This window comes from Grammomys surdaster, unplaced genomic scaffold (genome assembly GCF_004785775.1).
Source record: "Grammomys surdaster isolate TR1022 unplaced genomic scaffold, NIH_TR_1.0 125690, whole genome shotgun sequence".
NCBI classification, from domain to species: Eukaryota; Metazoa; Chordata; class Mammalia; order Rodentia; family Muridae; genus Grammomys; species Grammomys surdaster.
The window spans coordinates 484,512-512,292 of NW_021620526.1; the positions used below are offsets into that span (position 1 = coordinate 484,512).

At 39.2% G+C, this 27,781-nt stretch overlaps 1 protein-coding gene across 1 annotated transcript in view; it reads left to right on the plus strand.

Annotated features, from left to right (window-relative positions):
• The window catches only part of Gabra3 (gamma-aminobutyric acid type A receptor alpha3 subunit), a 158,665-nt gene that overhangs the window by 59,251 nt on the left and 71,633 nt on the right, over positions 1-27,781 (plus strand). The window contains exon 4 of the mRNA XM_028787990.1: positions 10,145-10,365. Coding sequence (XP_028643823.1) covers positions 10,145-10,365 — 221 coding nt within the window. The remainder of the gene's footprint in view (positions 1-10,144; positions 10,366-27,781) is intronic.

Consider the following 27,781-nt stretch of genomic DNA (forward strand, 5'->3'; position numbering starts at 1 on the left):
TCCTTGATATATGTTAGAGTATCTTCTGGGTATAGCCTAGGAGTGGTATATCTGGGTCTTTACATAATGCTGTGTTCAATTTTCTGAGGAAATGCCAGACAGATTTCCAAAGTGGTTGTACCATCTTGCAATCCCACCAACAATGGAGGACTGTTCTTCTTTCTCCATATCCTTGCCAGCATCTTATATCACCTGAGTTTTTTTTATCTTAGCCATTCTGATTGGTGTGAGGTGGAAACTCAGGGTTGTTTTGATTTGCATTTCCCTGATGACTAAGGATGCTGAACATTTCTTCAGGTGCTTCTTGGCCATTCGAATTTCCTCAGTTGAGAATTCTCTGTTTAGCTCTGTATCCCATTTTTTAAATAGGGTTATTTTGTTGTCTGGAGTCTCATTTCTTGAGTTCTTTGCATATATTGGATATTAGCCCTCTGTTGGATGCAGGATTGGTAAAGATCTTTTCCCAATCTCTTGGTTGCCCTTTTGTCCTGTTGACAGTGTCCTTTGCCTTACAGAAACTTTGCAACTTTGTGAGGTCCCAATTGTCAATTCTTGATCTTAGAGCATAAGCCATTGGTGTTCTGTTCAGGAACTTTTCCCCTGTGCCCAAGTATTCGAGGCTCTTCCCCACCTTCTTTTCTATCAGTTTCAGTGTATCTGGTTTTATGTGATGCTCCTTGATCCACTTGGAGTTGAGCTTTGTACAAGGAGATAAGTATGGATCAATTTTCATTCTTCTACATGTTGACCTCCAGTTGAACCAGCACCATTTGTTGAAAATGCTGTCTTTTTTCCACTGGATGGTTTTAGCTTCTTTGTCAAAGATCAAGTGACCATAGGTGTGTGGGTTCATTTCTGGGTCTTCAGTTCTATTCCATTGATCTTCCTGCCTGTCTCTGTACCAATACCATGCAGTTTTTATCACTATTGGTCTGTAGTACATCTTGAGGTCAGGGATGGTAATTCCTCCAGAAGTTCTTTTATTGTTGAGAATAGTTTTAGCTATCCTGGGTTTTTTGTTATTCCAAATGAATTTGAGAATTTCTCTTTCTAATGATTTGAAGAAGTGAGTTGAGATTTTAATGGGGATTGCATTGAATCTGTAGATTACTTTTGGCATGGTGGCCATTTTACTATATTAATCCTGCCAATCCATGAGGATGAAAGATCTTCCCATCTTCTGAGATCTACTTCGATTTCGTTCTTCAGAGACTTGAAGTTCTTGTCATATAGATCTTTTACTTGCTTAGTTATATTCACAGTAAGGTATTTTATATTATTTGTGACTATTATGAAGGGTGTCACTTCCCTAATTTCTTTTTCAGCCTGTTAATCTTTCAAGTAGAGGAAGGATACTGATTTGTTTGAGTTGATTTTATAACCAGCCACTTTGCTGAAGGTTTTTTTTTTTTTTAATCAGGTTTAGGTGTTCTCTGGTGGAAATATTAGGGTCATTTAAGTATACTATCATATCATGTGCAAATAGTGATATTTTGACTTCTTCCTTTCCTATTTGTATCCCTTTGACTTGCTTTTGTTGTCTAATTGCTCTGGCTAGGACTTCCAGTACTATGTTGATTAGGTAGGGATAGAGTGGGCAGCCTTGTCTAGTCCCTGATCTTAGTGGAATTGCTTCAAGTTTCTCTCCATTTAGTTTGATGTTGGCTATTGGTTTGCTGTATATTGCTTTTACTATGTTTAGGTGTGGGCCTTGAAATCCTGATCTTTCCAAGGCTTTTACCATGAGGGGACATTGAATTTTGTCAAATGATTTCTCAGCATCTAGTGATATGATCATGTGGGTGTTTTTCTTTGAATTTGTTTATATAGTGGAATACATTGATAGAATTCTGAATATTGAACCATCCCTGCATTCCTGGGATAAAGCCTACTTGATCATGATGGATGATTGTTTTGATGTTTTCTTGGATTCAGTTTGCTAGAATTTTATTCAGTATTTTAGCATCGATATTCATAAGGGAGATTGGTCTGAAGTTCTCTTTGTTTTGTCTGCATGGTTTAGGTATGAGTGTAATTTAGCTTCATAGAACAAATTGGGTAGTGTTCCTTCTGTTTGTTTTATTGAACAGTTTGAAGAGAATTGGTATTAGGTCTTCCTTGATGGTCTGATAGAATCCTGCACTAAAACCATCTGGTCCTGGGCTTTTTTTTTGGTGGGGAGACTTTTAATGACTGCTGCTATTTTATTAGGGTTTATGGGACTGTTTAGATGGTTTATTTGCTCCTGATTTAACTTTGGTACCTTGTATCTGTCTAGAAAATTGTCCATCATTCAGATTTTCCAGTTTTGTTGAGTATAGGCCTTTGGAGTAGTATTTGATGATTTTTTAAAATTTCTTCAGTTTCTTTTGTTATGTATCACTTTTCAGTTCTGATTTTATTAATTTGAATACTGTCTCTGTGTCCACTGGTTAATCTGGCTAAGGGTTTATCTCTCTTGTTGATTTTCTCAAAGAATCAGCTCCTGGTTTTGTTGATATTTTGTATAGTTCTTTCTGTTTCTACTTGGTTGATTTCAGCCCTGAGTTTGATTATTTCCTGCCATCTACTCCTTTTGGGTGTGTTTGCTTCTTTTTTGTTCTACAGCTTTCAGTTGTGCTGTCAAGATCTTAGTGTATGCTCTCTCCAGTTTCTTTTTGTAGGTACTTAGAGCTATATGAGTTTTCCTTTTAGCACTGCTTTCATGGAGTCCCACTAGTTTTGGTATGATGTGTCCTCATTTTCATTGAATTCTAAAAAGTCTTTAATTTCTTTCTTTATTTCTTCCTTGACCAACTCATCATTGAGTAGAGCGTTGTTCAGTTTCTACCTGTATGTCAACTTTCCATTGTTTTTTCATTATTGAAGACCAGCGTTAGTCCGTGATGATCTGATAGGATGCAAAGGATTATTTCCATTTTTTTTTATATCTGTTGAGGTCTGTTTTGTGATCAATTATGTGTTCTATTTTGGAGAAGGTACCATGAGGTGCTGAGAAAAAGCTATATTCTTTTGTTTTAGGATGAAATGTTCTATAGATGTCTGTTAAGTCCATTTGGTTCATAACTTCTGTTAATGTCAAAGTGTCTCGGTTTAGTTTCTGTTTCCATGATCTGTCCATTGCTGAGAGTGGGGTGTTGAAATCCCCCACTATTATTGTGTGAGGTGCAATGTGTGTTTTGAGCTTTAGTAAAATTTCCTTTATGTATGTAGGTGCCCTTGCATTTGGAGCATAGATGTTCAGAATTGAGAGTTCATCTTGGTAAATTTTTCCTTTGATGAATATGAAGTGTCCTTCCTTATCTTTTTTGATTAATTTTGGATGAAAGTCAATTTTACTTGATATTAGAATGGCTACTCCAGCTTGTTTTTTGGGACCATTGGCTTAGAAAATTGTTTTCCACCCTTTTATTCTGAGGTAGTGTCTGCCTTTGTCACTGAGGTGTGTTTCCTGTATATAGCAAAATTCTGGGTCCTGTTTGTGTATCCAGTCTGATAGTCTGCGTCTTTTTATTGGGGAATTGAGTCCATTGATGTTAAGAGATATTAAGGAAAAATGGTTGTGGCTTCCTGTTATTTTTGTTATTAGAGTTGGAATCATGTTTGTGCATCTATTTTCTTTTGAGGTTGTTGGAAGATTACTTCATTGCTTTGTCTAGGTTGTAGTTTCCTTCCTTTTGTTGGAGTTTTCCATCAATTATCCTTTGAAGTTCTGGGTTTATGGGAAGATATTATGCAAATTTGGTTTTGTCATGGAGTATCTTGGTTTCTCTATCTATAGTGATTGAGAGTTTTGCTGGGTATAGTAGTCTGGGCTGGCATTTGAGTTCTCTTAGGGTCTGTATGATATCAGTCCATGATCTTCTGGCTTTTATAGTCTCTGTTGAGAAGTCTGTTGTAGTTCTTATAGGTCTGCCTTTATATGTTACTTTACAATTTTCCCTTACTGCTTTTAGTATTTTTTCTTTGTTTTGTGCATTTGATGTTTTGATTATTATGTGATGTGTGGTATTTCTTTCTGGTCTAGTCTATTTGGGGTTCTGTAGGCTTCTTGTATGTTTATGGGCTTCTCATTCTTTAGGTTAGGGAAGTTTTCCTCAATAATTTTGTTGAAGATATTTACTGGCCGTTTAAGTTTGGAATCTTCACTCTCAGCTATATCTATTATCCTTAAGTTTGGTCTTCTCATTGTGTCCTGGATTTCCTGGACGTTTTGGGTTAGGAGCTTTTTGCATTTTGCATTTTCTTTAACAGTTGTGTCAATGTTTTCCATGGTATCTTCCTCTCATGTGATTCTTTCTTCTATCTCTTGTATTTGGTTGGTGATGCTCGTGTCTATGACTCCTGATCTCTTTCCTAGGTTTTGTATCCCCATGGTAGTCTCCCTTTGAAATTTCTTTGTTGTTTCTACTTTCATTTTTAGATCCTGGATGGTTTTGTTTAATTACTTCACCTGTTTGGTTGTGTTTTCTTGCAGTTTTTTAAGGAATTTTTGTGTTTCCTCTTTAAGGGCTTCTACCTGTTTCCCTGTGTTCTCCTGTACTTCTTTAAGGGATTTACATATGTCCTTCTTAAAGTCCTCTATCATCATCATGAGCAGTGAGTTTAATTCTGAATCCTGCTTTTCCAGTGTGATGGGGTGTCCAGGGCTTGCTATGGTGGGAGAACTGTGTTCTGATGATGCCAAGTAACTTTGGTTTCTGTTGCTTATGTTCTTAGCTTACCTTTTGCCATCTGGTTAACTCTAGTTTTACCTACACTCACTGTCTCTGACTGGAGTCTGTCTTTCCATTTATCTTGCTTATGTCAAAACTCCTTAGGCATTGCAGATGTCTATGCGATCCTGTGAACCTAAGCTCCTGGGCAGAAGAACTCTTGGGACCCAGGCCATCCCTGGGATCCTGAAATCCTGCTGCTCTGAGTGCAGTGGTTCCTCCAGGATGGTTCAGGATATGGTGTCTTCATAGGAGCAGACCAGCTATTTGTTCACTGGTCTGAGTGGAGTGACTCCTCTAGAATGGCTCAGGGTAAGGTATTTACTGCTCTGAGTGCAGTGACTCCTCTAAGATGGCTCAGGATAGGGTGTCTCCACAGGAGCAGACCAGCTAGGTGTCTGTCTCAGCCAAAATGACCAGGCGAGGGGTGAAAGGGAAGTGGTATTCTGGAGGGGCGGGGTTTGTGTGGCTGATGGGTCCTCAGTGCCCCTGCTCCCAGTTGTAACTCTGGGACATTGGGTAGTGGGAGAGGGTTCTTACCCGCTGCTCTGAGTGCAGTGGCTCCTCTAGGATGGCTCATGATATGGTGTCTCCACAGGAACAGACCCACTAGGTGTCTGCTGCAGCCAAAAGGCACAAGTATCCATTCTACTATCTCTTTTTTTTTTGGTGATTTATTATGTGTTTAAATGACAAGTCTATGTGCATTCCATTAGTCCATGCTTAGTCATTGGATTTTAATTTTTTAAGTATAAATTATAAATTTGATTAGACTCTTATTTATTGAGAAATTATGTGTTTGCTGATTTTCCATACAATTTATTTTTTGACTTATGCATTTTGGTTATATATCATTAATGTATGTAGAATAGAGATATATTTTAAGTATTCATACATGAATACTATATTTACATAACTTTCCCCCATATTTCTTCCTCAGCTCCTTTCATGTTCCCTCATTCTCTCTTAAATGTATTACTTTTTTCCTTAATTGTACATACACATACAATGTACCCTCCCACACATATATAAATCACTGAATCTATATAGTGTTGCTCGAATATGTTTGTGTGTGTGTGTGTGTGTGTGTGTGTGTGTGTGTGTTAAGTGTTGACCACTTGAGAGCAGATAACCTATCAGGTGCCTTATTCCTGAACAAAAAGTATGAAAAAAAACTCAATATAATGGAAATATCTCCCATACTCATGGATAGCAGAATTTATACTGTAATAATGACAGTCAAACTCAAATCATTCTATGGATTCAATGTATTCCTAATCAAAGTCACCAGACATTTTTCATAGAATTAGATTTAAAAAATCCTAAAATTCATACTGAACCACACAAAACCCCAAAAAGCCAATGCCATGCCAAACAACATGACCAATGCTGGAAGGATTAGCATTCCAGATTTCCAGCTCTATTATTTCTAATAGAATAATCAAGGAATGCCTCTGATGTAGTGGCTTCAAGGGGCTTGTGCTTTCCATTTGAGATGTTCCTTTTAAAAATATAGAATGATACTTTATTGAAAGGCAAAAGTGTTTATCACATAGTCCATCTTCTGTGTATTGTATATTTTTGATCATTATCAGTATCATCTCACTCGTACTGTCTTCTGAGCGATACTGTAATCTCTTCTATGTTTTATTCAATTTCCCTATTTTCATAGACTTGAAACACTTGTTTTCCTTATTTTTTCTAATTTATATCCTTTCAATTACATTCATGAGTGATTACCTTAAATATTAGCATATATACTTGACAATCGAATGATGTTTTTATGTCTCCACTCTCCTTCCAAATCTTAAAGACTATATGTATTACCTCTATGTAAGTCATTCTAATTAGTTTTTCTACCTTGTTTCTTAGCCATTATTAGCCATTTTTTAAGCTTATACATTTGACAGTACTGATGCTTGCCATTCCATGTTACATAATCATAAGAGTTTGACTTAACACTAAAGGGAGATCTTCTTTTAGAAGTCATTTTAAGAGTGTTTATTTAATCATTTACTTATAATTGTGCATAGAGAGCATAGGTTGAGTTAGGTAGATGTTAAAGAAATTGCAGTGACCAGAAAATAAATCTGTACCAGAATGGAATTTCCAGCTTGTCGGAATGAAAGAAAGAGTAAACAAAGACATATTTGTCAGTGCTCTGAAGAAGAAAAGTAACAGATGTTCAAGAAAGGAGGTTTACTATTTGTTCATGGTAAAATGATCAAAGACTGTCTCTTTACTCTATCATTCAATGAGACCCAATTCTCCAAATGCTGTGGGGAAACCAGCCGTAAGAAAAGCTAGAGTTAGAATGTCACTTGAGTACTAAATTATCTATCTTACTGTACTTGTGTAGAATCATCTTTATGCTGACCTAGATCTATCAGCTATAGAATCCAGGCACAACAGTTTTCCCCCAGCTGGCATTTTCAAGATATATTTTCATTCTTTTTGTATTCTCATTACCTTGAAGAAATCTGATGTCAATCAAATTTGGCTACCTCTTTGTAGGTAATATGTCTTTTCAGTTTTGTTCATGTGATCTGCTTTTTGGTATTCTTTGAGACTGCTCTGTGTGTGCTAGATTTTCTTGGCTCTACTTTAATTTATTGACTTTGCAGTTCATTATGGTTCATCAATCTCAGAATTCATCTATTTCAACAGTTCTAGAAAAGTTCATTATTATATTGCAAATTGTTCCTCCCTCACTTTCTCTATTCTCATGTTTCAAATCTTCACAACCATGAACCTTTCCCTTTTATCCATGTTAAAATGTTAGGAAAGGATTTAGCCTCTTATTTGCCACTATTTATCTGTCTGAAATGTAAATGGAGCAGGTTTTCCTCATATGTACACTAGTTCATTAATCTCTCTTCAGTAATATCACATCTACTACCAATTAAAGTTTTATTCTAGTCACTCTTTCTTCTATAATATGTCTTTTCAAAACTGTTTTTTTTTTAAATTTCTGTCCTTCCCTTTAATCTTTGTGATTTTTAAGAGCACATCTTTCTTAACCTCTGTTTGGTAATTATATTGCATGAAGTCTTTGGAGTGAGTCTAATTTTGCTATATGCTGTAGCAGATACTGACCATTGTCTTAGGTGGGTTTTTTTTTGCACATTACAATATTCTTTTTATCGAGAATTCATATATAGTGTTCCGTTTTTTTTCTCAACTTTAAAGTTTTAGATTAAGGAATCAATGTCTATTAATTTTAATATCAATTCAAGATTAGATGAAGCTGAATTTCAATAGAAATACCTTTTTTTTCCCTTTTGAATTTTTGTGCCATGGGCTGATTCTGCCTCACTAATTTTATCTAGTTCACCCCTTTTGCTTAGGTTGGAGCATTTCAAGATTGTAGCTCTATATGGGAGTATAGTTCTTGTTTACAGACAGGCAAAGTCCCAGTTTATACTTGTTGTCCTAATTATTTATAAAGCCTCTGGACTCTCTCAAAGGTGTTCCAGTTCAGGCAACAATTGTAGGATCTTCCCAATCTTTGGTAGGGATGTGAATGGGATGCTGGGGGCATAAAAGGACGAGTCTGTTTAATGTATAGAAATCTCAAACATGAAGGCAACAATGTATGTCAGGGAAAAGTTTATTCAAACTACGATTGGAAGCAGTTAGTGGCTTAGATCTTCACATACTTTTAGCTGCTATTTCATTGTTTAACATGTCTAGCTAAAGATGTTTCTGTGCTTTCTGACTCTTTTTAGTTTAATTTCAATTTTATTTAGAATTTTTAAAAATCAAAAACTTAGTTAAAAAATATTTAGTAAAACTATATGTAGTACTCTGCCAGTTACCAATCAAATATAACTTATGTAATAATTTTAAAAAGCACAATTTAAAGTTTTGATAAAATTTAATACAAAACACATAAAGTCTATGATGTATCTTTTAATAATCAAAGTGATTTGTAAAATCCATTAGTCTTTAAATGTTTAACTTTCTTCCAACTTTTGGTTCTTATGCTTTATGAATATCTGTAAGGTATTCTTATTGGCACCCTCATTGTATGTGAATATTTTTTTCTTCTTTTCAACTGTAGTGATTTTTTTCTTTTAAAAAAAAGTTTTATTTTTTAGAATCATTTTTCAAAAAAAAAATACAATAAGATAAAACAAAACCAATCACATCAATGTTGGACAGAAATAAAAAAGCCCCAAGAGTCAGACTCCCATTTGTTTATACACTCAGGAATCCCATAAAAACACTGAATTAGAAGCCTTAATATACATGCAGAGGATCTGGTATAGACCTGTGCAAGGTGTCTCATGAGCCTCATTCTCCTGATATCCTCCATCTTCTCCTCTTTTCTACTAGGTTCCTTGAGCTCTGAGAGGAAAAGGAATTTCCGTTTTAACTTGGTTTTTAACTAAAACCAATCAAGGTTTTGGTTAGTCTGTAATTAGATGTAGGGGCTTACATTTTTTCAGTGGGTCTCTTGCTTTAAAAAACTGACCAGCAGTTGTAGGTCATGTTTGTGGTCTGAACTTTTGCTGTGACACACTAAGTTAGTAAGATTCTAGTTTTGTCAGCTGAGTCCTGATAGCTTGAGAAAAATTTCCATTTAAACAGCAGCAAACTCACAAACATCACCCAGCATATTTGTTTGAGTTAGTAGAGGACTGCCCTATTTTTTAACTCCCACCACCCTTTTTTAACAGAAACACATATTTTGGGATAGTTCAACTTTCTTCTAGGATTTGAAGTAGATGAACACTCATATTTGGGGGCCCATCCCTTCTATGGCACTATTGCTTCCAGGAGTATAACAGCCAGTATTCTAGATTTTTCTGCCATCTTGACCAATAATGTTGCATATGCTAGGAGAATTACCGATTTGAAGGTCATGTTCAGGAAAGAAATTTAAAAAAAAAATAGAAAAAAAAAGAGAAAGAAATGGCTTCCTGGGTAAATAGATCACTTTATATGCACGAGGAAGTATTTGGATCTCCTGAACACAAATAAAAATCTGGAGCTCAAATTCAGAAGAAATCTGTATTAAAGTATATGTTTTGCTTTCATGGTGACAGTTGTAATGACCTCTAATGTTCATATGAAATCATCATAAATAAAGACAAAGAGGATTTTTTTTAACACTAGAGATGTCATAGCACAGAGAAGAAAAGTCTTTTGCTCAGCTTGTATTATACATAGGTAGGGGCTTACTTTTTAAATAAAATATGTGTTAGACATATGGTTAGATATATGTTTCATCTGTAATTCGTTAATATGGCAATAGTTTTCAGTCATTATAATTTGTTATACTCACCAGTAAGTACTTCTAATAGATTCCTCTTCTCTACCACAGGAAAGATTTCAGTTAAGATTTGCTAAGGGCATTGTTTATTCTCATCAGAATCGTATGAAAACATTGTTTTGTTCTTTCTTGCTTGCTCTCTCTGTTCTAGGAGTATACTATTGATGTATTTTTTAGACAAACATGGCATGATGAAAGACTGAAATTTGATGGACCAATGAAGATCCTTCCACTGAATAATCTTCTGGCTAGTAAGATATGGACTCCTGATACCTTCTTCCACAATGGTAAAAAATCAGTGGCTCACAATATGACCACACCCAACAAACTTCTCAGACTGGTAGACAATGGGACCCTCCTCTATACAATGAGGTAAGAGAGTGATAACCCTCATGCAGAATATAGTGGAGCTAGGACTTAAATTGGAAGTTGCGGGTTTTAGATTATACACTGAAAATTCCTTTGGTTTATCACAATTAAATACTTTCTTTCATAACAGTCAGTGTCTCTTTGCAGCAATAGAACATTGACTAAGAAAAAATGTCATGGCATTTTGACGTCAAAAAGACTAATTTTGGAAGCATTTGTAATATAATATTCTTTGCTCTAACAAAGAAACTTTCTTGGTTCTTGTTCTTACTTTTTATATTTTTTGATAGCTTTACTGTTATGAGTTTATACTTCCTGAACCTTGTGCCAATATTGTTATTATAACTTTTGAGTTATTGAGATAGCCTGTATCTAACAGGTAAATGTAAACCTTCGATTATAGGTTCATCCAGAATTATAAACTGCTATTACAGTAGTCCAAGTGGATCCTTTTACCATATAAGCTGGCAACAGACCTTTATAGTTTATATTTGATGCTACTTTATAGGCATGAAGAACATAAAAGTCATGGGATCATGCAGGCTTCACCTAAGATTTCAAAGGAAAGACAAGGAAGCCAGGATACAAATAGCAAGATAAATTCCCTGGGAGCAACCCTGAGAGGGAGTTATGTGTATCTGTGAGAGTGAAACTGAAAATGCAGAAATTTAGACATGCCAAGAAATGCAATGTCTGCCAAGGAAAATTGCTGGAAATGACTAGATCCAGACCAAAATAACCATATAGGCTGTAACTGGAGAGCTCATAAGATTCACAGCTGCCTAAGTCCTTTCTGGTCTTGGAATTCTAAACACAGAGATATAGAATTTAATGCATTCCCTACTGTATTTTGGTCTTTTCATTTGCCAAATCCCTCCTGTCCATGTTTCTATTCCTCCTGTTTTAAAATAAGGATGTTTAATATGTGTCATTTTACATTGGAAATTTTTTTATCTTAAAGGGGGTCAGAGATAAGAGTTTGTCTCAAGTATCAGTAAAGAGTTTTGTCTTTTCCTCAGTGTTCAAACTTAAGGGAAATATTAATGTAGTTTTGATGAAATAGAAATGTATAGTGTTAGATGGAATTATATACGATCTTGCCATAACTTTATTCAGAAGTTACATATCGCTTGAGGAAATATGTTTGAGGATCAAAGTTAATAAGCATGTATTTGTGTTGAATAATCTTGATTGCTATCTGTGTGGGCCAAGTATTTTTCAAAAAATGAAATAAGCCAAATATTGGCAGCAACAATCCATAAAATGGGGATGGAATTTTTATAGACTCTGTATATATTGATAGATATGTAAAAGATTTGATAGTTTTAAAAAGACAACAATTAACAGTAGAACACTGCAGTAGCAAGGGCTCTTTATAATCACCAGCATCTATATCACAGGAATGCAGTTCTTGAAGTTTCATAATCTTCATAACTACCTTAAGGCCAAGGGACAATTATTTCCAACTTAGAGATGAAGAAACTGAGAAAAATGGTGGAAAGAAAACAGGGGGTATATAATGTCTGTACAGTAGTAAAAGGTCAGATTCTATTTGGTGTAACTGGAGAGTCTAGCACATATTTGTCAGATAGCAAAAAAAAGAGTACATAGAAAGATAAACTCTGAAGACAGTACAGAAATAACATTTTTATGACAGAGAAAAGCATAAGGGTTGGCATCAAAACTACAGTTAGAGTCTTTTTTTCACCATATGTAAAAATATGTATGCTTGAAAGGAGGCAGAGAGAATTGTCCCGCGCAATAATCTCGCCAGCAAGAATGCACGCAGACACCAGGGTCCTTCTGCAGCAAAACTTTTATTGTGATGTGTAGAGGAAGACCCCGGGCCCCGAGAAGGTGCCTCTTAAATACCCCCTGGAGCGGCATGTACATTTCTGGTTGGCTGCTTGCTCAGGAGCGCATATACGCCCCAGGATGGGCCGTGACTTGGCGTGCATTTTCCCTTGCACAAAGGCAGAAAATCTATAAACTTGTGAGAGCATCGGATGCCAGCGCCATCACTGCTCACCGCAGCTCTCCACATCTCCCCCTTTTTGTTTTAATAAGAATCACAGGCACTGGCCAATGCCCCGTGTCTTAGGCTAGCTGACGTGAATCCATAACCAGCACCAATGAAAGGTGAGTTCCCTGTCTTAGGCAGCGAGGGTTGCGCACCCACACCTGGCATTCTCTGAATGTGCGCCCCAGGTTGTGGCCACTCGCAAGGCCCGTTATGGGGTGGACTCACAGCTAGTGGTGTGCTTCTGGCTTATGGCGTCAACCTATTCCCGTCATTGGGACCAATGGCAGCTGGCCTGAGAAAAATTATGGCAGCTCGACTCATTCTCTCTTGTGCAATGGGACTGAGCCCCAAGAGGTGCAAGAACTGAAGTTCGAGGCTGCTATTCCTTCAGCAACAGGTTCATCTAAACCTGGGGAGATGTGTCTTTTGTTTTATTAAGATGGAGCTGCCCTTGGCCTGTCTGGTGCGGTACCAATCATGACTCAAACTCAAGCCCGATCAAGCAAATTCCATCTTGGGGGAATAAGCGATCAAGGACTGATAGTTAAATACAGTCTCCCCTACCCTACCAGGTGCAATGGAAACAAGTCCTCTGGGTGCAAGGGCTAAGGGAGACAGAAAGAGATGCAAACACCCGTCCCTGTGCAATGGAGCCATTTCCCAGGGGTGCAAGGGCTGTTTGCCTCAATATTCAGGTACCAGAGCTACACAGACAAGGGCCAGCCAGGCCAAGACTCCTCACCGACCCAGTGCAATGGGCTGAACCCTTGGGGTGCAACGGTTGAGGGATCTGTTTGCTGGCTATTTCCTTAACATAGGCTACCAGATTTCGGGAGATGAACCTTGTTCTAGGGCTGCAAGTGCTTGGGCAATAACGACCTTGTCACGTTTCTGTTGAGCTCTGAGCTTGCAAACCAACCAAAGCATGAACACTAATCCACAACACAGGGCTGTACCAAACAGGCCTACTCCCACCCACTCTTTAAAGAAAGAGAAGGCCGAAGAGATCCAGGAGGAGAGTCCTTCAGTCAGTGAAAGGTTCACACGCATTGAGTTGATGGCCGCCACTGCTGCTCGCAACTTCTCGAGAAGTTCATCAAATCCTTCTGACCATTCTCCTGCTAGGTAACGAGACAATTGTCTGGACAAATTAGCTGCTCGAGTAAAGTTTTCATATTGAACACTAGTAATACAGAGGGCTCCCAGATTTCTTTCACATCCCAATTGTGCCAGTTGACAGAGAATATCTAACCTTTCTTCTACCAAGTCTAGGAGCTGATTAACAATCATCAATCCGCCTTTCAATTCAGCACTAGTAGAAGTATGGATGTTGACCGCCTCTGCCACTGTAGTGGATAGCTGATTTAAAGCTGCATCTGTTTGGACTTTGGTTGCCATAGCAATCCCAGCAGCTGTAGCTGCAATGGCACTAACTGATATCCCCGTCACTATGGCTGCAGTTATACCAAAGTCTCTTTTTTGTCTGAATAATGATAGAGTAGAGGGGGTTTCAACAGGAACAGGGACCCATCGTGGCACCCTGGCAACCATGGCACGCTTAGCTTGTCCAACAGCCCAACACTGAGACATCATGCATGAATCATTAGTGCAGTTTTCAAATGAGGAATTTGAAAGAATAAACAGGAATGGGGGAAAGACACACACTGGGGTAGGTGAAAATACCGTTTGATTTACAATAATCTTGCTAACTCCAGTAATTAACTGAGTAGCATTTGTCAACTGAGGGGCCTGATCTGAACTCTGCTTCACCATAGTTCCATTAATAACTCCCGTAAAGGATGCCCTTCCTTCCGCTCCGCTCTGGAGAAAGGCTAGGGAGTTGAGGTCGGTACAACTGCCATTAATCCCACAAAGTAGCCATTTGTGGAAGGGATTCATACTAATGCCCTGTAGAAAAGGGCCCTCTCTCATCACCGCGTCAGCTCCAGGATCCACCAACATATTGGGTGAAAAGGAAAAGGTTTCATTGGTATCTGCCCATCGTGTTACTCTGGATTGACAATCAGACCAGGGCAGAACAACTCCCTCATCTTCTTGACTACAAAAGGGGGAGACCTTAGGTTGACGGGGATGCTTCCCATCAGTAAGGTTGGGTGATAAAAATGTTCCATTTATCCAAATGGCCGGTTGCAAAAAGGACTGTGAGAACTCATTGCCATAACTATTATCCTTTTCATTATTATTCTTTTTAGTTGTTAATTTAACCCAGCTTCTCTTGTCATAAAACCACCCCAAGGCTCTTTTCAAGAGAGTTATACAGTTTCCTGTCTCAGTAATCTGAAAGCAGAGAGAGCCCCATTCAGGCAAGGAGCGATTTTCCCCCAGGGGGGCGTGGGTTTTATCATAGGGAAGATAAGGCAGCCCTATGGTTTTATTAGTTGTAAGAAATCTTGGAAACACCACGGCATCATGTCTAACAGGTATGGGTTTAGGAAAAGCAGATAATATAGCCCATCGTTGTTCCCCCATATACTAGGAACCCAAATCTGGAGGATCCAAATTAGGACTGGAAACATCTGCAGACGAATCCTTCGGGGGGTCATCTTCAGTTGCCACGAGCCTTCACGTCAGTCGCTCTGGTAGCCAAAATGGATTGTCTTCTTCCTGTGGAAAAACACAAACAGCTCCCCTGGATCTTATTAAAATAGGATCCGGGCCTTTCCATTGTCCGGTCAAGACATCCTTCCACTTGACCATCTCCTTTGGCCTATCAGGCTCTAAGCAATGATGGTCAGCAGCCGAATGGACCTGAGTGTCCAAATTTAAAAAATTAAGAGTAAAGAGTGCTATAGAAATGGTTACTCGTGGCACTGAGGGTAGAGCCTCCTCGACTCCCCCTTTTTGTTTTATTAGGTAAGATTTTAGAGTGCGATGAGCCCGTTCTATGATGCCTTGTCCTTGAGGATTGTATGGAAGGCCCGTCAGGTGGGTCACCTCCATTTGGCGACAAAATTGTCCAAACTTTTGAGAAGTATAAGCTGGTGCATTATCAGTTTTGAGAATTTTAGGCTTTCCCCAGGCACTCCAGGCCTCAAGGCAATGTTGGATAACATGGGCCGCCTTTTCTCTGGCCAATGGAGAAGCAAATATAATTCCGGAACAAGTATCAATGGAAACATGTAAATATTGCAATTTGTCAAAGGATGGGATGTGAGTAACATCCATTTGCCAAATCTGTAATGGTCGAATTCCTCGTGGATTAATTCCCACATGAGGCACGGGTAAAAATTGACAGCAATTCTGACATTGAGTAACTATATCTCTAGCTTCTTTTCTAGTTATATCAAACCAACGACGTAATGTCTCTGCTGTCACATGAAATTTTTTATGAAAATCCTTGGCCAAATCCAATTTTGAGGATAGGGCGATAGCAACCAACTTTGTGGCTCGATCCGCCAGGTCATTTCCATGATACATTGGACCAGGTAGACCTGAGTGAGCCCTAATATGTGTAATAAAAACAGGATATCTCCTATTAACCAAGGTAGATTGAATCTTTTGAAAAACTTTTGCAAGCCTGCTAGAGGGCCTAATTAATCCAGCAACTTCCAAGACTTTAACTGCATTTACCACATAAAGGGAATCAGATACAATATTTAAGGGGCCTGGAAAGGTTTCTAAGACTTCCAGTACCACTAAGCATTCCACAATTTGAGGTGAAGTTTCATTATATTGTTTAGATGTAACTCTATCATCAACCACATAAGCGCCTACTCCTGTTTTTGACCCATCCATATATACCACTACCCCATCTGGGAGTGGTTCTTGAGATAAAATACGTGGGAAAACAACAGCCTGACTCAAGGCAAATTGTAAAATAGGATGTTTAGGATAATGATTATCTATTTGGCCATTAAAGGAAGTGACTAACACCGCCCAAACATCGGAGGTAGCAGTTAATATTTGAACCTGATGTGCTGTATAAGGTACTACCAGAACTTTAGGCTCCCTCCCAAAATGAGTAACAGCTGCTTTTAATCCTTGAAGGGTAAGCTGAGCAATTGCATCTGGATACCATTCAATAATTTTTGCAGGGGATGCATTGGGATGGATTCATAATAAGGGCCCATCCTGCCATAACACAGCAGTTGGTAAATGTCTGGTTTTAAAGACACACAAATTAAAAGTTTTAGTCTCATCAATGCGTTTTAGCTGGGATTCCTGTAAGGGATCCTCTACCATTCGCAGGGCACGGCTTGCGGCTGGTGTTAGTGCTCTTGGTGAGGAAATGTGAGAATCTCCTTCCAAAATGTCAAACAAAGGTTTCAATTCAGCAGAGGGAATTTTCAAAAATGGTCTTAACCAATTTATATCACCTAATAATTTTTGAAAATCATTTAAGGTATGTAAATGATCTCTGCGAATTTCTAATTTTTGAGGAACTATTTTCTCAGGGTAAATAACTGTCCCCAAAAAGGAACCAATTTCTGAAATTTGAACCTTCTCTGTGGCAATATGCAGACCCCGCTGTCTTAATGCAGCAATTAATAAAGGGTATGAGTTCTGCAAAATGGTCCACTCTTTATGGCAGATAAGAATATCATCCATAAAATGAATCAAAAGCAGGGAAGGAAATTGTTTCTTAACGGGTTCAAGGGCCATTTGTACATACAGTTGACACATAGTAGGACTATTAGCCATGCCTTGAGGCAAAACTTTCCAATGATATCTCTTATCAGGTTCAAGGTGATTAATAGCAGGTAAGGTGAATGCAAATCTTTGTCTATCTTGTGGGTGTAGGGGAATGGAGAAGAAGCAATCTTTAATATCTATAATTATTATCCTCCATTGTCTGGGTAAGGCAGAAAGCAAGGGTAAACCTCTTTGCACTGAGCCAAACAATCGCATCTGCGCATTAATGGCTCTTATATCATGGAGAATTCTCCATTTTCCTGATTTCTTTTTTATAACAAAAATAGGCGTATTCCAAGGGGAAGTAGAAGGTTCTAAATGGCCATTTTTAACTTGCTCTTCAATTAATTTGGTAGCGGCCTCCAATTTCTCAGAGGATAAAGGCCACTGAGGTACCCACATGGCCTCCTCCGTAAGCCAGGGTATGGGCATAGAGCCCTCAATGGCAACTAGGGAAAACCCAGACCTTGTCTTCCTGTATTACTTTCTTGCAAGATTGGGTTTAATCTTCTTTGTTCTTTCCTGCCAAGGCCTTTTCCTTCCTTATATCCCATCCTTTTCATAATTTCTATGGCTTGTTGTGAATACTCATTAGTCAATGTCAGTCCCAAGTCTTGCAAAATGTCTCTTCCCCAGAGGTTAACAGGGAGAGGAAGTACATAAGGTATAAAGCTTCCTGTCTGACCCTCTGGTGTCTGCCAAGTCAAGGAGCATGAACTGACTGCAGGGCTGGCCTCATATCCCAACCCTTGTAAGGAGTGGGATGATTGTGTAACAGGCCACGCCTTAGGCCACCAGTTGGAGGAAATAATACTTTTATCAGCTCCTGTGTCTAAAATTCCTACAAAATTCTTCCCCTCTATCATTAATTGTAAAGTGGGTCTAGTTTTAAGATCCACTACCAAATGAGCAAAGTCAGTTCCTGAAGAACCAAGCCCATTGGTGCCTCTAGGCACCCCAGTAGATGGGAAACAATCATGCAAGCTTGGGAGAATAACCAATTGAGCAATCTTATCCCCAGGGGAAATAGAAAATATGCCTTGGGGACAAGAGCAGAGAACTTGAAGTTCCCCTGTATAATCTTGGTCTATCACTCCAGGGTGAACCACAAGCCCTTTCAAAGTTAGGAAGGAGTGGCCTAGAATAATGCCGACACTTCCCTCAGGCAGGGGACCTTTAAAATCAACTGAGACAAGCTGTGCGCCCTCATGTGGTGTTAATAGAAATTGGGAGGTGGAACGGAGGTCCAATCCTGCGGAACTTCCTGTAGTTCTGCAGCTAAAGGTGTCCCCCGGCTGCATGCTTGTATCCCATATTTCTTGGGGCCCTAGGATCTGAGGCCCGAAAATCTGTTATTTGGAGTACATTCCTCTCTTCCCGATGGTGGGGGATCATGTTGTATAAGCTTTCCTTGCATATCTCTGACTGAGCAACACTCATTAGCCCAGTGATAACCTTTCCTGCATTTGTTGCAACGTCCCGGTCTTTTCTGCGTGGCAGCATGGCACTCTCATTTCAAATGACCTGGTTTGCCACAGTTATAGCATACTTTACGGCTGCCAGGACTTGAGCGGCTCTGGCCCTGCAGGATAGCTGCTGCCAGGCCAGCATTAGTCAGCGGGCCTCCAAGTCCTCTGCAGACCTTTATCCAATCTGTTAACCCTTTGCATCTTCTAGGGGTAATTACCGCCTTGCATTCTGGTGAAGCATTTTCATATACTAGCTGTTCTATTAGTGGTTTGACTCGCTCTGGGTCTCCAAAAATCCTGCCTGCTGCTTCTGTCATCCTAGCCACAAAGTCTGAGAATGGCTCCTGGGAGTTTTGTAATATTTTCGTTAGGTATCCTCCGACCTCTCCTTTCTTTGAGAGGGCCTTCCATGCTTTAATAGCGGCAGCGGAGATCTGGCTGTATGCTCCCCAATTGTAGCCTGTCTGATCATTAACAAACTGTCCCTGCCCTGTTAGCAAGTCAAACATCCATTGTCAATGATTGCCTTCCCCGATAGCGTTGGCTTTTGCCTGCGTCTGAGAAGTGTCATGCCACAAAGCCTTCCATTCCATATATTGTCCCATGTTAGGGAGCGCAGCTTTTACTGTATTCTGCCAATCACTTGGAGTCATTGCCATAGCGGCAAATCTCTCAAGCTGCATGATTGTGAAATTGGCATCAAACCCATACTTCTGAACTGATTCAGCAAGTTCTTTAATAGAAGTATATTCTACCGGTGCGTGGACGCGACCTCCCTCTGCAGCTTCAAACACTGGAAAAGCTTTCAGCATTTTTCTTTTATCTTCTTTTGAAAGAAAGGAGTCTGAATGGCACCCATCCATGTAGGGCGGAGGAGCGCTGGGAGCTGCAGTGGGGAGTGCTGGCCGGGAGATCAGCGCGGGTGGGGGAGCCACGCGCACGGTTTCTAATCCCTGCCTCCTTTTGTTCTCAATTCGGCGGTGGCAGCCGCCTATCCAGATGGTATCCTTCCGCCTCATAGCGGACTACTTTTTCATCTAAATCCGGTTCCTCGGAAGGACTTAACTCCTCTGACTCAGAGCTATCTAATTTCAAAATCTCCAGATCCTTTACTGGATATAGAGGCTTATTCTCCTTCGTACGTTCCTCTCCCAGGGAAGTTCCTCCTCCCTTGTCTTTACGTCCCTCTCCCAGGGAAATTTCTGTTCCCTTACCTCTCACTCCCGCGGACTGAACGTCTTTGGGAGGGTCTGTGTTCTTAGGCATGCCTATTTTTCCTTTTTCTTTCTGAGCTCCCTTTTTTTTCTGAGCTCCTAAGCGCTTATCCAGCTCTGTTTCTGACATGTTGCCTTGTAATTCATCCAGTACTCCCTGACCTGCCACGATAGCCTGGCTACACCTTTCATCCTGTAAGCACGATCTTACCAGTTTCCACAATGGCCGCGTCCCAGGCTTCAACTTCCCATTCTGTCGTTCCCTAATTAGATCGCCCTCTAGTTTGTCCCAGGAGGCGAGCGTCAGCGATCCCGAGCATACATACCAAGGCGCTATGCAATCTATCTCCTTTACAAACCCTTCTAACGTTTTTGTAGAGACTTTTAATTTATGCTGTCGCAAAAGCGTCTGCAGTGCCGTAACCACTGACTGCGAGGCTCCCATGTCGCTCTCTTATCTACGAGAGAATCTGACACACGGGGGAGGGGCACTGTAGCTTATCTATGTCCGACTAACTGTGCCAAACCTCCGCCTGCCTGTCAAAACCGCCGGCCTGAAGCGGCGGCTGGGAGGGGGCAGTGCCAAACCTCCGCCTGTCTGCCAAAACCGCCGGCCTGAAGTGGGCTCAGGTGGCGGCGGAATTTAACAAGAAAATCGGTGGAAACAGAACAAAATCAAAAGGAAGAGAATGAACGCTGGCATGACCAGAATGAGAGCCTCCACGGCACCTTGTAATTGGGGAGTAAGATGAGATAAATCAAGGCTAAACATGCCTCTCAGAGATTACCTTCTTTCTGCAGTTCTGAACCCACCCTGCGAACAGGGGATCTTCCTCGGGCGGCGCTGGTGATGGTGAGTGTTCCCGGGTTTCGGCGCCAACTGTCCCGCGCAATAATCTCGCCAGCAAGAATGCATGCAGACACCAGGGTCCTTCTGCAGCAAAACTTTTATTGCGATGTGTAGAGGAAGACCCCAGGCCCCAAGAAGGCACCGCTTAAATACCCCCTGGAGCGGAATGTACATTTGTGGTTGGCTGCTTGCTCAGGAGTACATATACGCCCCGGGATGGGCGGTGACTTGGCGTGCATTTTCCCTTGCACAAAGGCAGTAAATCTATAAACTTGTAAGAGCATCGGATGCCAGCGCCATCACTGCTCACCGCAGCTCTCCACAGAGAATAGGACAGACATTTGAATGCATATGATATAAAAGAAGAATTTGGATATAATAGGACATCAGAATAGGAATAGATGGGAAGCACTCATATTAAAGCAAATGAAAGAAAAGATTTTGGTAGTATATTGTATTTAACACCCTTATAGACAGGATGGAGTACATTACATGTAAGCAGAAGACATGATGACATAATGAAGCTAATAGAATAATAAACTAGGTATGCTCATTGTTAAAAGTATGAACAGTAAGATAATTTAAAAGGAACAGAAAATGATAGGAAGTAATGAAGATGAGAACAGTAGAATTGAGAATGGATTAAGATAGCAAAGGAGAATCTGAGAAGTGGTTAAGAGTGCTTACTGCTATTGCAGAAGAAGATTAGGGTTCCATATCCAGCTTATAACTGCCTTTAGTTTCAGAAGATCTGCCACCATTTTCTAGCCTCTATCAATGCTTCCCTCAAATCCACACCACTCTGCTCTCACATATACACAAATAAAATAAATCTTCTATAATATATATTTGAGTTTGGGGGGAAGAGGGAGGCAGAGAATAAAAGTGAGGATGTAAATACTGAACTATGAAGAGAAAACACAAAGATTAATCTTGAGGAGGACCAAAAATGAAGCAGAGAAAATTATTAGTCACCAGAAAGAAGAGTTGAGTAAATAGGAAGAGGATAGCTATTCAGGTCTCTATACCCTGAAACAGACAAGAAAGTGAGGCGTTGTGTGTATAGGTAGAATGCCTTTATGCTTATTTTGAAGTACAGTAGAGAAAAAGAACTGAGGTACAGAAGTTTGATGAAACCATTATTTTCTTAGCACAGCAGAAAATACACCTTAGATCCCAGAAGGTGGGAGGGATGAGAAATGAGGTTCAAAACTCTGAGGTAAAACCTTGACTCTTTTTTATGGCTCCACAAGTGATTCATCTAGTGACCTTCATGAGTCACAAGCTGTTTCCTTTTTTCAGTTCTTCATTTAATAACCCTGGATCTTGCCTGCCTTGAAGCAACATATAATGTAGAAACTGGATAAGCCCTGCAGACCATTTAGAATTTTTCAGAAAGATTCATTCTGTAACACTGTTATTATTGTTGTGATGTTCATGAATTTTATTCTGGATTCCATGAGAACACTACAAAGGAAGGACAGCTGCTTGGAAAAATTGAATCAGGTCTTTCATGAGTATGTAACTGGGACAGTTAGATTTTGCTTTCCTTCATCTTGCTTTAGGATGACCATGAAATCTAGGCTAAGCCCTATTACCCACTGCTTACCATAGCAGCACACATACTAAAATTGGAACAACATATAGAAGTTTGACAGAACTAGCCCAACATCCACATTTAGGAACTACTGTAAACTACCCAAGTTAGAGAGAGAGAGAGAGAGAGAGAGAGAGAGAGAGAGAGAGAGAGAGAGAGAGAGAATTGAATCCTTTACTAATGATATAGTAGTTACTAATGGAAGAAAGGATAAATATGCAATGTTCATTATACTTGCTGTCAGTAATATAATAAGAACCCTCTTAAATTTCTTAATAGAATGGAAAGTCCTCATAAAATTTAGCTAGATTTTATTCCAGTGAATCACCTGCCTAACAACACATTTATAATAACTTAGTATGTGTAAGACTCTGGAATATATATGAAGCTACAGAGACAAGTAAGACATTACTTAGTTCTTAATGACTTCATAGTATTATAGCTAAGGAGGTTTGTAAAATAATATAAAATACCTTCATAGGGAGATGTACAAATGTCATAGAATCATAGCAGCAGAAGAAAACAAAATAACACCCCAGCATCAAAAAGCAAATAGCAAAGAAAAAATGTGATAGAGGCCATGGAAGAATGCTGTTTATTGGCTTGCTCTCCAAGGCTTGGGCAACCTGATTTCTTCCTTTCTTTACTCGTTTTTCTTTAATCCGTTTTCATAGTCCACACTTCATCCCTTTCCAGGTCTTTCCCTGACTGCTCCCTATACCATACTTCCTACTCCCTCCCCCCATCTCCTCGAGGATATCCTCACCCCTCCCCACCACCGACCCCACCAGACCTTCCCCTATCTGGGGCCTCAAGTCTCTCAATGGTTAGGTAATTCTTCTCTCAATGAGGCCAGACCAGGAAGGCAGTCCTCTGCTATGTATGTGTTGGGGGCCGCATATCAGTTGGTATATGCTGCCTGGTTGGTGGCTCAGTGTCTGAGAGAACTCAGTGGTCCAGGTTACTTGAGACTGCTGTTCTTCCTACAGGGTCACCCTCCTCCTCAGTTTCTTCCAGCTTTTCCCTAATTCAACTACAGGGGACAGCAGCTTCTGTCCATTGGTTGGGTGCTAGTATCTGCATCTGACCCTTTCAGTGCTTGTTGGGCCACACAGAGAGCACCCAATGCTAGTCTCCTGTCTGCAAGCATACCATAGCATCAGTAATAGTATCCGGGTCCTGGGCCTCCCCTTGAGCTGGATCTCAATTTTGGCCTGTCACTGGACCTCTCATGCTCCTCTCCATTTTTGTCCCTGCAGTTCTTTCAGACAGGAACAATTATGGGTCAGAGTTTTAACTGGTGAATGGCAACCCTATCCCTCACTTGATGCCCTGCCTTTCTGCTGGAGTTGGGCTCTACAAGTTCCTTCTCCCCACTGTAGGGCATTTCATCTAAGGTCCCTCCCTTTAAGTCCTGAGAGTTTCTCACCTCCTGAGGTCTCTGATATATTCTGGAGGGTCCCTCCACCACTTACCTCCTTAGATTGCCTGTTTCCTGATTTCTGCCGACTCTCAGGGTTTCCTGATTTCTTATACAGGCCAAGGTCACCTGCTCAGGGGTGGTCCCAGCCACAATCATCTGGATCCTCTGATATCAATTAATAATTAAGAAAATATACCCACAAGCTTGTCCATGGGCCAGTCTTGTTGGAAGCATTTTCTCAGTTGAGGTTCCTTCTTCCCCAAAGACTCTAGTTTGTGTTAAAGTAACATAAAACTAGTCAGTACAGTAAGAATGTAGCAGGGTCAACAAGATTAGCCTACTTGGGGCATCGACAGTAAATCCAATGAGAAATTATCTTTTCTCTTGAGGTATGATCTAATTATATAATCCTGGGTGGTCTGGAACTGGCTATGTAGATTAAGCTGGCCTTGAACTCACAATGATAAACTATCCTCTTTCCAGTGTTGAGATGAGAGCCATGCATTACTGTAAGAAATCACTTTTAAACTTAGTTTTAAGATATGTATAAAAGTAAATTATATTAAGATACAAGGAAAATAGTAGAGAAAGAGTATGGCAAGGTTTATAGACCTGTGATATCAGGGGTTGAGGTAGTGACATACACTAAAGATCAGAGAACAGTTATGGAATTGGCCTGGTTTGGGGTAAGGCATGTATAGATATTTTGAAAGAACAATGGTGGTGATTTATGGGGAAAATGGATTGCAGAGGAAGAAATAAAATAGATTTATCCTTTAGATATACCACTCTGAGAGCATGAACAAGGCAGATCAAAGTGAAGGAATGATGAAGATGCTGCTGCAGTACTCAGCTCCTAACACAGAGAACTTCAGAGACCTGCAAAGTACTGAATGCCTACCACATGCCAGACACTTACTTATATTATCTTAAATCTTGTAGTAACTCTTCAATATATATGCCTATAGCTATTTATTATGTTTATTGAACTGATATAGAAGACATAACTTTAAAAAATACAAATGTGTTTCCTAAGATGTTGCCATTATTTGGTATATACAAATCTGTATGACATCAAGCTACTTCGATTCCAGAAAATAAAATTTCAGTGTAGTATATTTTAGAAGTGGCACTCAGAGTGCTTGATGCCTGGTCAGATGCTTGCTTGTATGGTTAAAGGTGGTTAGTGGGAGGTTTCTACAGCCAGAAACTACAAATATTAAGAGATGTAAAAATGATCCGAAGATTAACATTTCCATTGATTGCTTTCGGATAATAACAATAGTAGGGGAGAGTAGAGGTTAGAGAGACAAAAAAGGACTAAGAAAAACAATGTAATTATATTTTACTTGCAAAATAAGAAAAGAAAGGGAAGAGATAAATATAGCTAAATGATGTTACTATTTGGAAGGATTTCAGTATGAAATAAAGAATATCTTTATTCTATAATTATAGTGAAATATTATTTTGTTGGGTTTTTTGTTGATTTTTTTGTAAGTGATGTGCTAGATATCTTGTACATTTTTCTAATTCTACCACATGAGAGGCTGAGACAAAAGCATTATTACTTCAAGGTCAGTCTTGGTGACATAATGAAAATTAAAAAAAAATTATTATGGCTGCAGGGTTGGTTCAGAAGCTAGCAGCATTAGCTGCTCTTTCAGAAGACCTGAATTTTATTCCCAACACCTACACACTGCTTACAACCATTTGTAACCCCAGTCCCATGGGACTTTGATATCCAGTTCTGGCCTTCTTGCAGTCCAGGTATGCATATGGTTCACAGACATATATATGCAGGCAAGTCACCTATACACGTAACATAAAAAGTAAGCAAATAAAAAAAAAATAAAAAGGAAACAAATGTGAGGGACATCATGAGATTCTTTGAGCTAATATAAACAGCTGAACCCAGAAATATATGATAGTTTAAATGTAATCAAGGGGATATAAATATATTTCTTGGTTTTTTAAGTTCAAAGCAAATATTCTTCTTCTCAGGAGGCTTGTTTAGAAGTGATGTGTTCAGAGACTCAAGGTCCACTCATATCATGGCTCTACCATATTAAACACACAATTTTCAACAGCACTGACTTTTCTGTATGAAGTGAGTCAGAGAAAGATTGATATTTGGGAGGTGACTGTGGGATAGGCTATGAGAGCACACTCATTTTCACTAGCCTTCTTCTTCCTCCTCTTTGTTTGAAGCCCCCTGCTTCTTTACTAGCCTTCTTTTGATGGAAAGGGTTATCTGTATACGCCTTACAAGCAAGCCAAGCGGGGGAAAAGAATGCTGTGTGAAAAAAAAAACTAAATTTGTTTGAAAATTGAAACATCTGGTTGTATTTTTGAAGAATCACTTGGCAATAATGATACTAGTTAGTGTGGATTCATAGTCCAGGCAATGACAAGGCCCTGGAAAAGGTAATAGAAATTCGGAGTAGTAAAGCAAACAAGAACAAAGGAGGTTTTTTTTTTTAAGAGAACTGAGAAGCCAAGTACACAATTGAAAAGAAACATTAAGAATTTCTATGGTATATTTTCCTTGGACACATAATAGATTACAGTTCTATTAATAAGAATAATAAAAACTATCTCTAAACATTAAAGAAAATTAAATAATTAGCTAATGAGAGATGAAGGATAGCAATTTTGTACTTCTTGAGAATTTTCAAAGTGCCACACACTGTGCTAAGTGCTTTATATATATTTGCCTCCCTTAATCTTCATAGCAATATTCATGTGCATTTAGTACTGTGCATAGTGAAACATTATGATGATGATTAAGGAGATGAATTGTACATTAAGATAGTTTCTGGGCTATTTTCTCTAAAATGACATGGAGCATAGCAATACCTGGGCATTAAAGCCATTGGCAATAGTAAATATGATAAGATGTGTGAACTATGGCCACTCTTGCTGGAGGTTTTATTTTGTTGTTGAAATCTTCAAACTTACATGAAAGAAATTGCAATTTCATTAGTCCAAAGTTACAACACAAGAAGAGCTAATACTGAGACCCTGTTCAAAATTAAAGCAGATTTCCTCTTGAAATACAGTGATGCTTGGGAACCACTTTTAAGTAATGAATATGAGCTAGACATGATGAGCTGCATTGGGAAGTATAAGTCTGGAAACCAAGAGAGATTTCACACAATGGGGTTTGTAAAATGAAATATATTGTACAAAGTGTGTTTTATGTGATGTGCTATGCAGTAATAGTTTCCTATATTTAGCTGAAAAACAAAGGAAATAGTGCTGTCTCCATGTTGAGTCATCAAGGAAAAGGAAAGCAGTGTGAGAGATGATATCTATCATGCTGAGTTGATGATTCCTTCTTTTATGCTTTGATTGTATGATTGGGTCAGTTTTGCTAATGTACTTGGGATGCGTTAAAGATAGATTGTTTGAATGTTAAAAACTGCATGATGCCAGGAACTTTCTCCCTTAAACTTTAATAGCAATGCTCCTCTCTTTCTAGTTTAGAAGTAAAAAAAAAAAAAAAAATCTTGCATTTGAATTTTCATTATAGAGAATGCCTCTGAAATGACCAGGAACCAGGGAAAGCATTTGGACAAGATTTTAAATGGTATGAAATTTAATGTAATCAAGTCAACCAAGCATTGATAGTTTTATTTCACACAGCCTTTTTTTTTTATAATGGCTTTTGCTCTAGGAGACTCTAGCTGCAATTCCTTATTCTTTGAACCACATTTAGTGAGCCTCTAATGAACAGTAGCAAGAACATAGAAGAGATGGAGTAGCTTATTTGGGGATCTAGAGAGCTTAGAATGGGGAAAGAATGAATAAAGGGCAGAAATCAGTCACAAATGATTCTGATTCTATGTGCTGAGTGCAATGTCACACTGCACATGAAGAACCACATAGCAATGATTTGCTATGTGCAAACCAGTATCCTAGAGATGTTACCATAACAAACAAATTCTTCTGTCAGCTGCTACACATACAGATACTTAGAAACATGTACATCAAGGATTATAATATTTGTACAAAGTACTCTAGAATCTCTTGGAGCTGGAGGAAATCATGATATCCATATGACAATAAAGTATCATGGCATAATCAGTATTCAAGCAAAGATTTGAAGGAGAGTTGAAGGTTGTATATAGCAAGAATAGACATTTAGGCAGGGGACAAAGATGGACACATCCTTCTGTGAAATTGTAAGT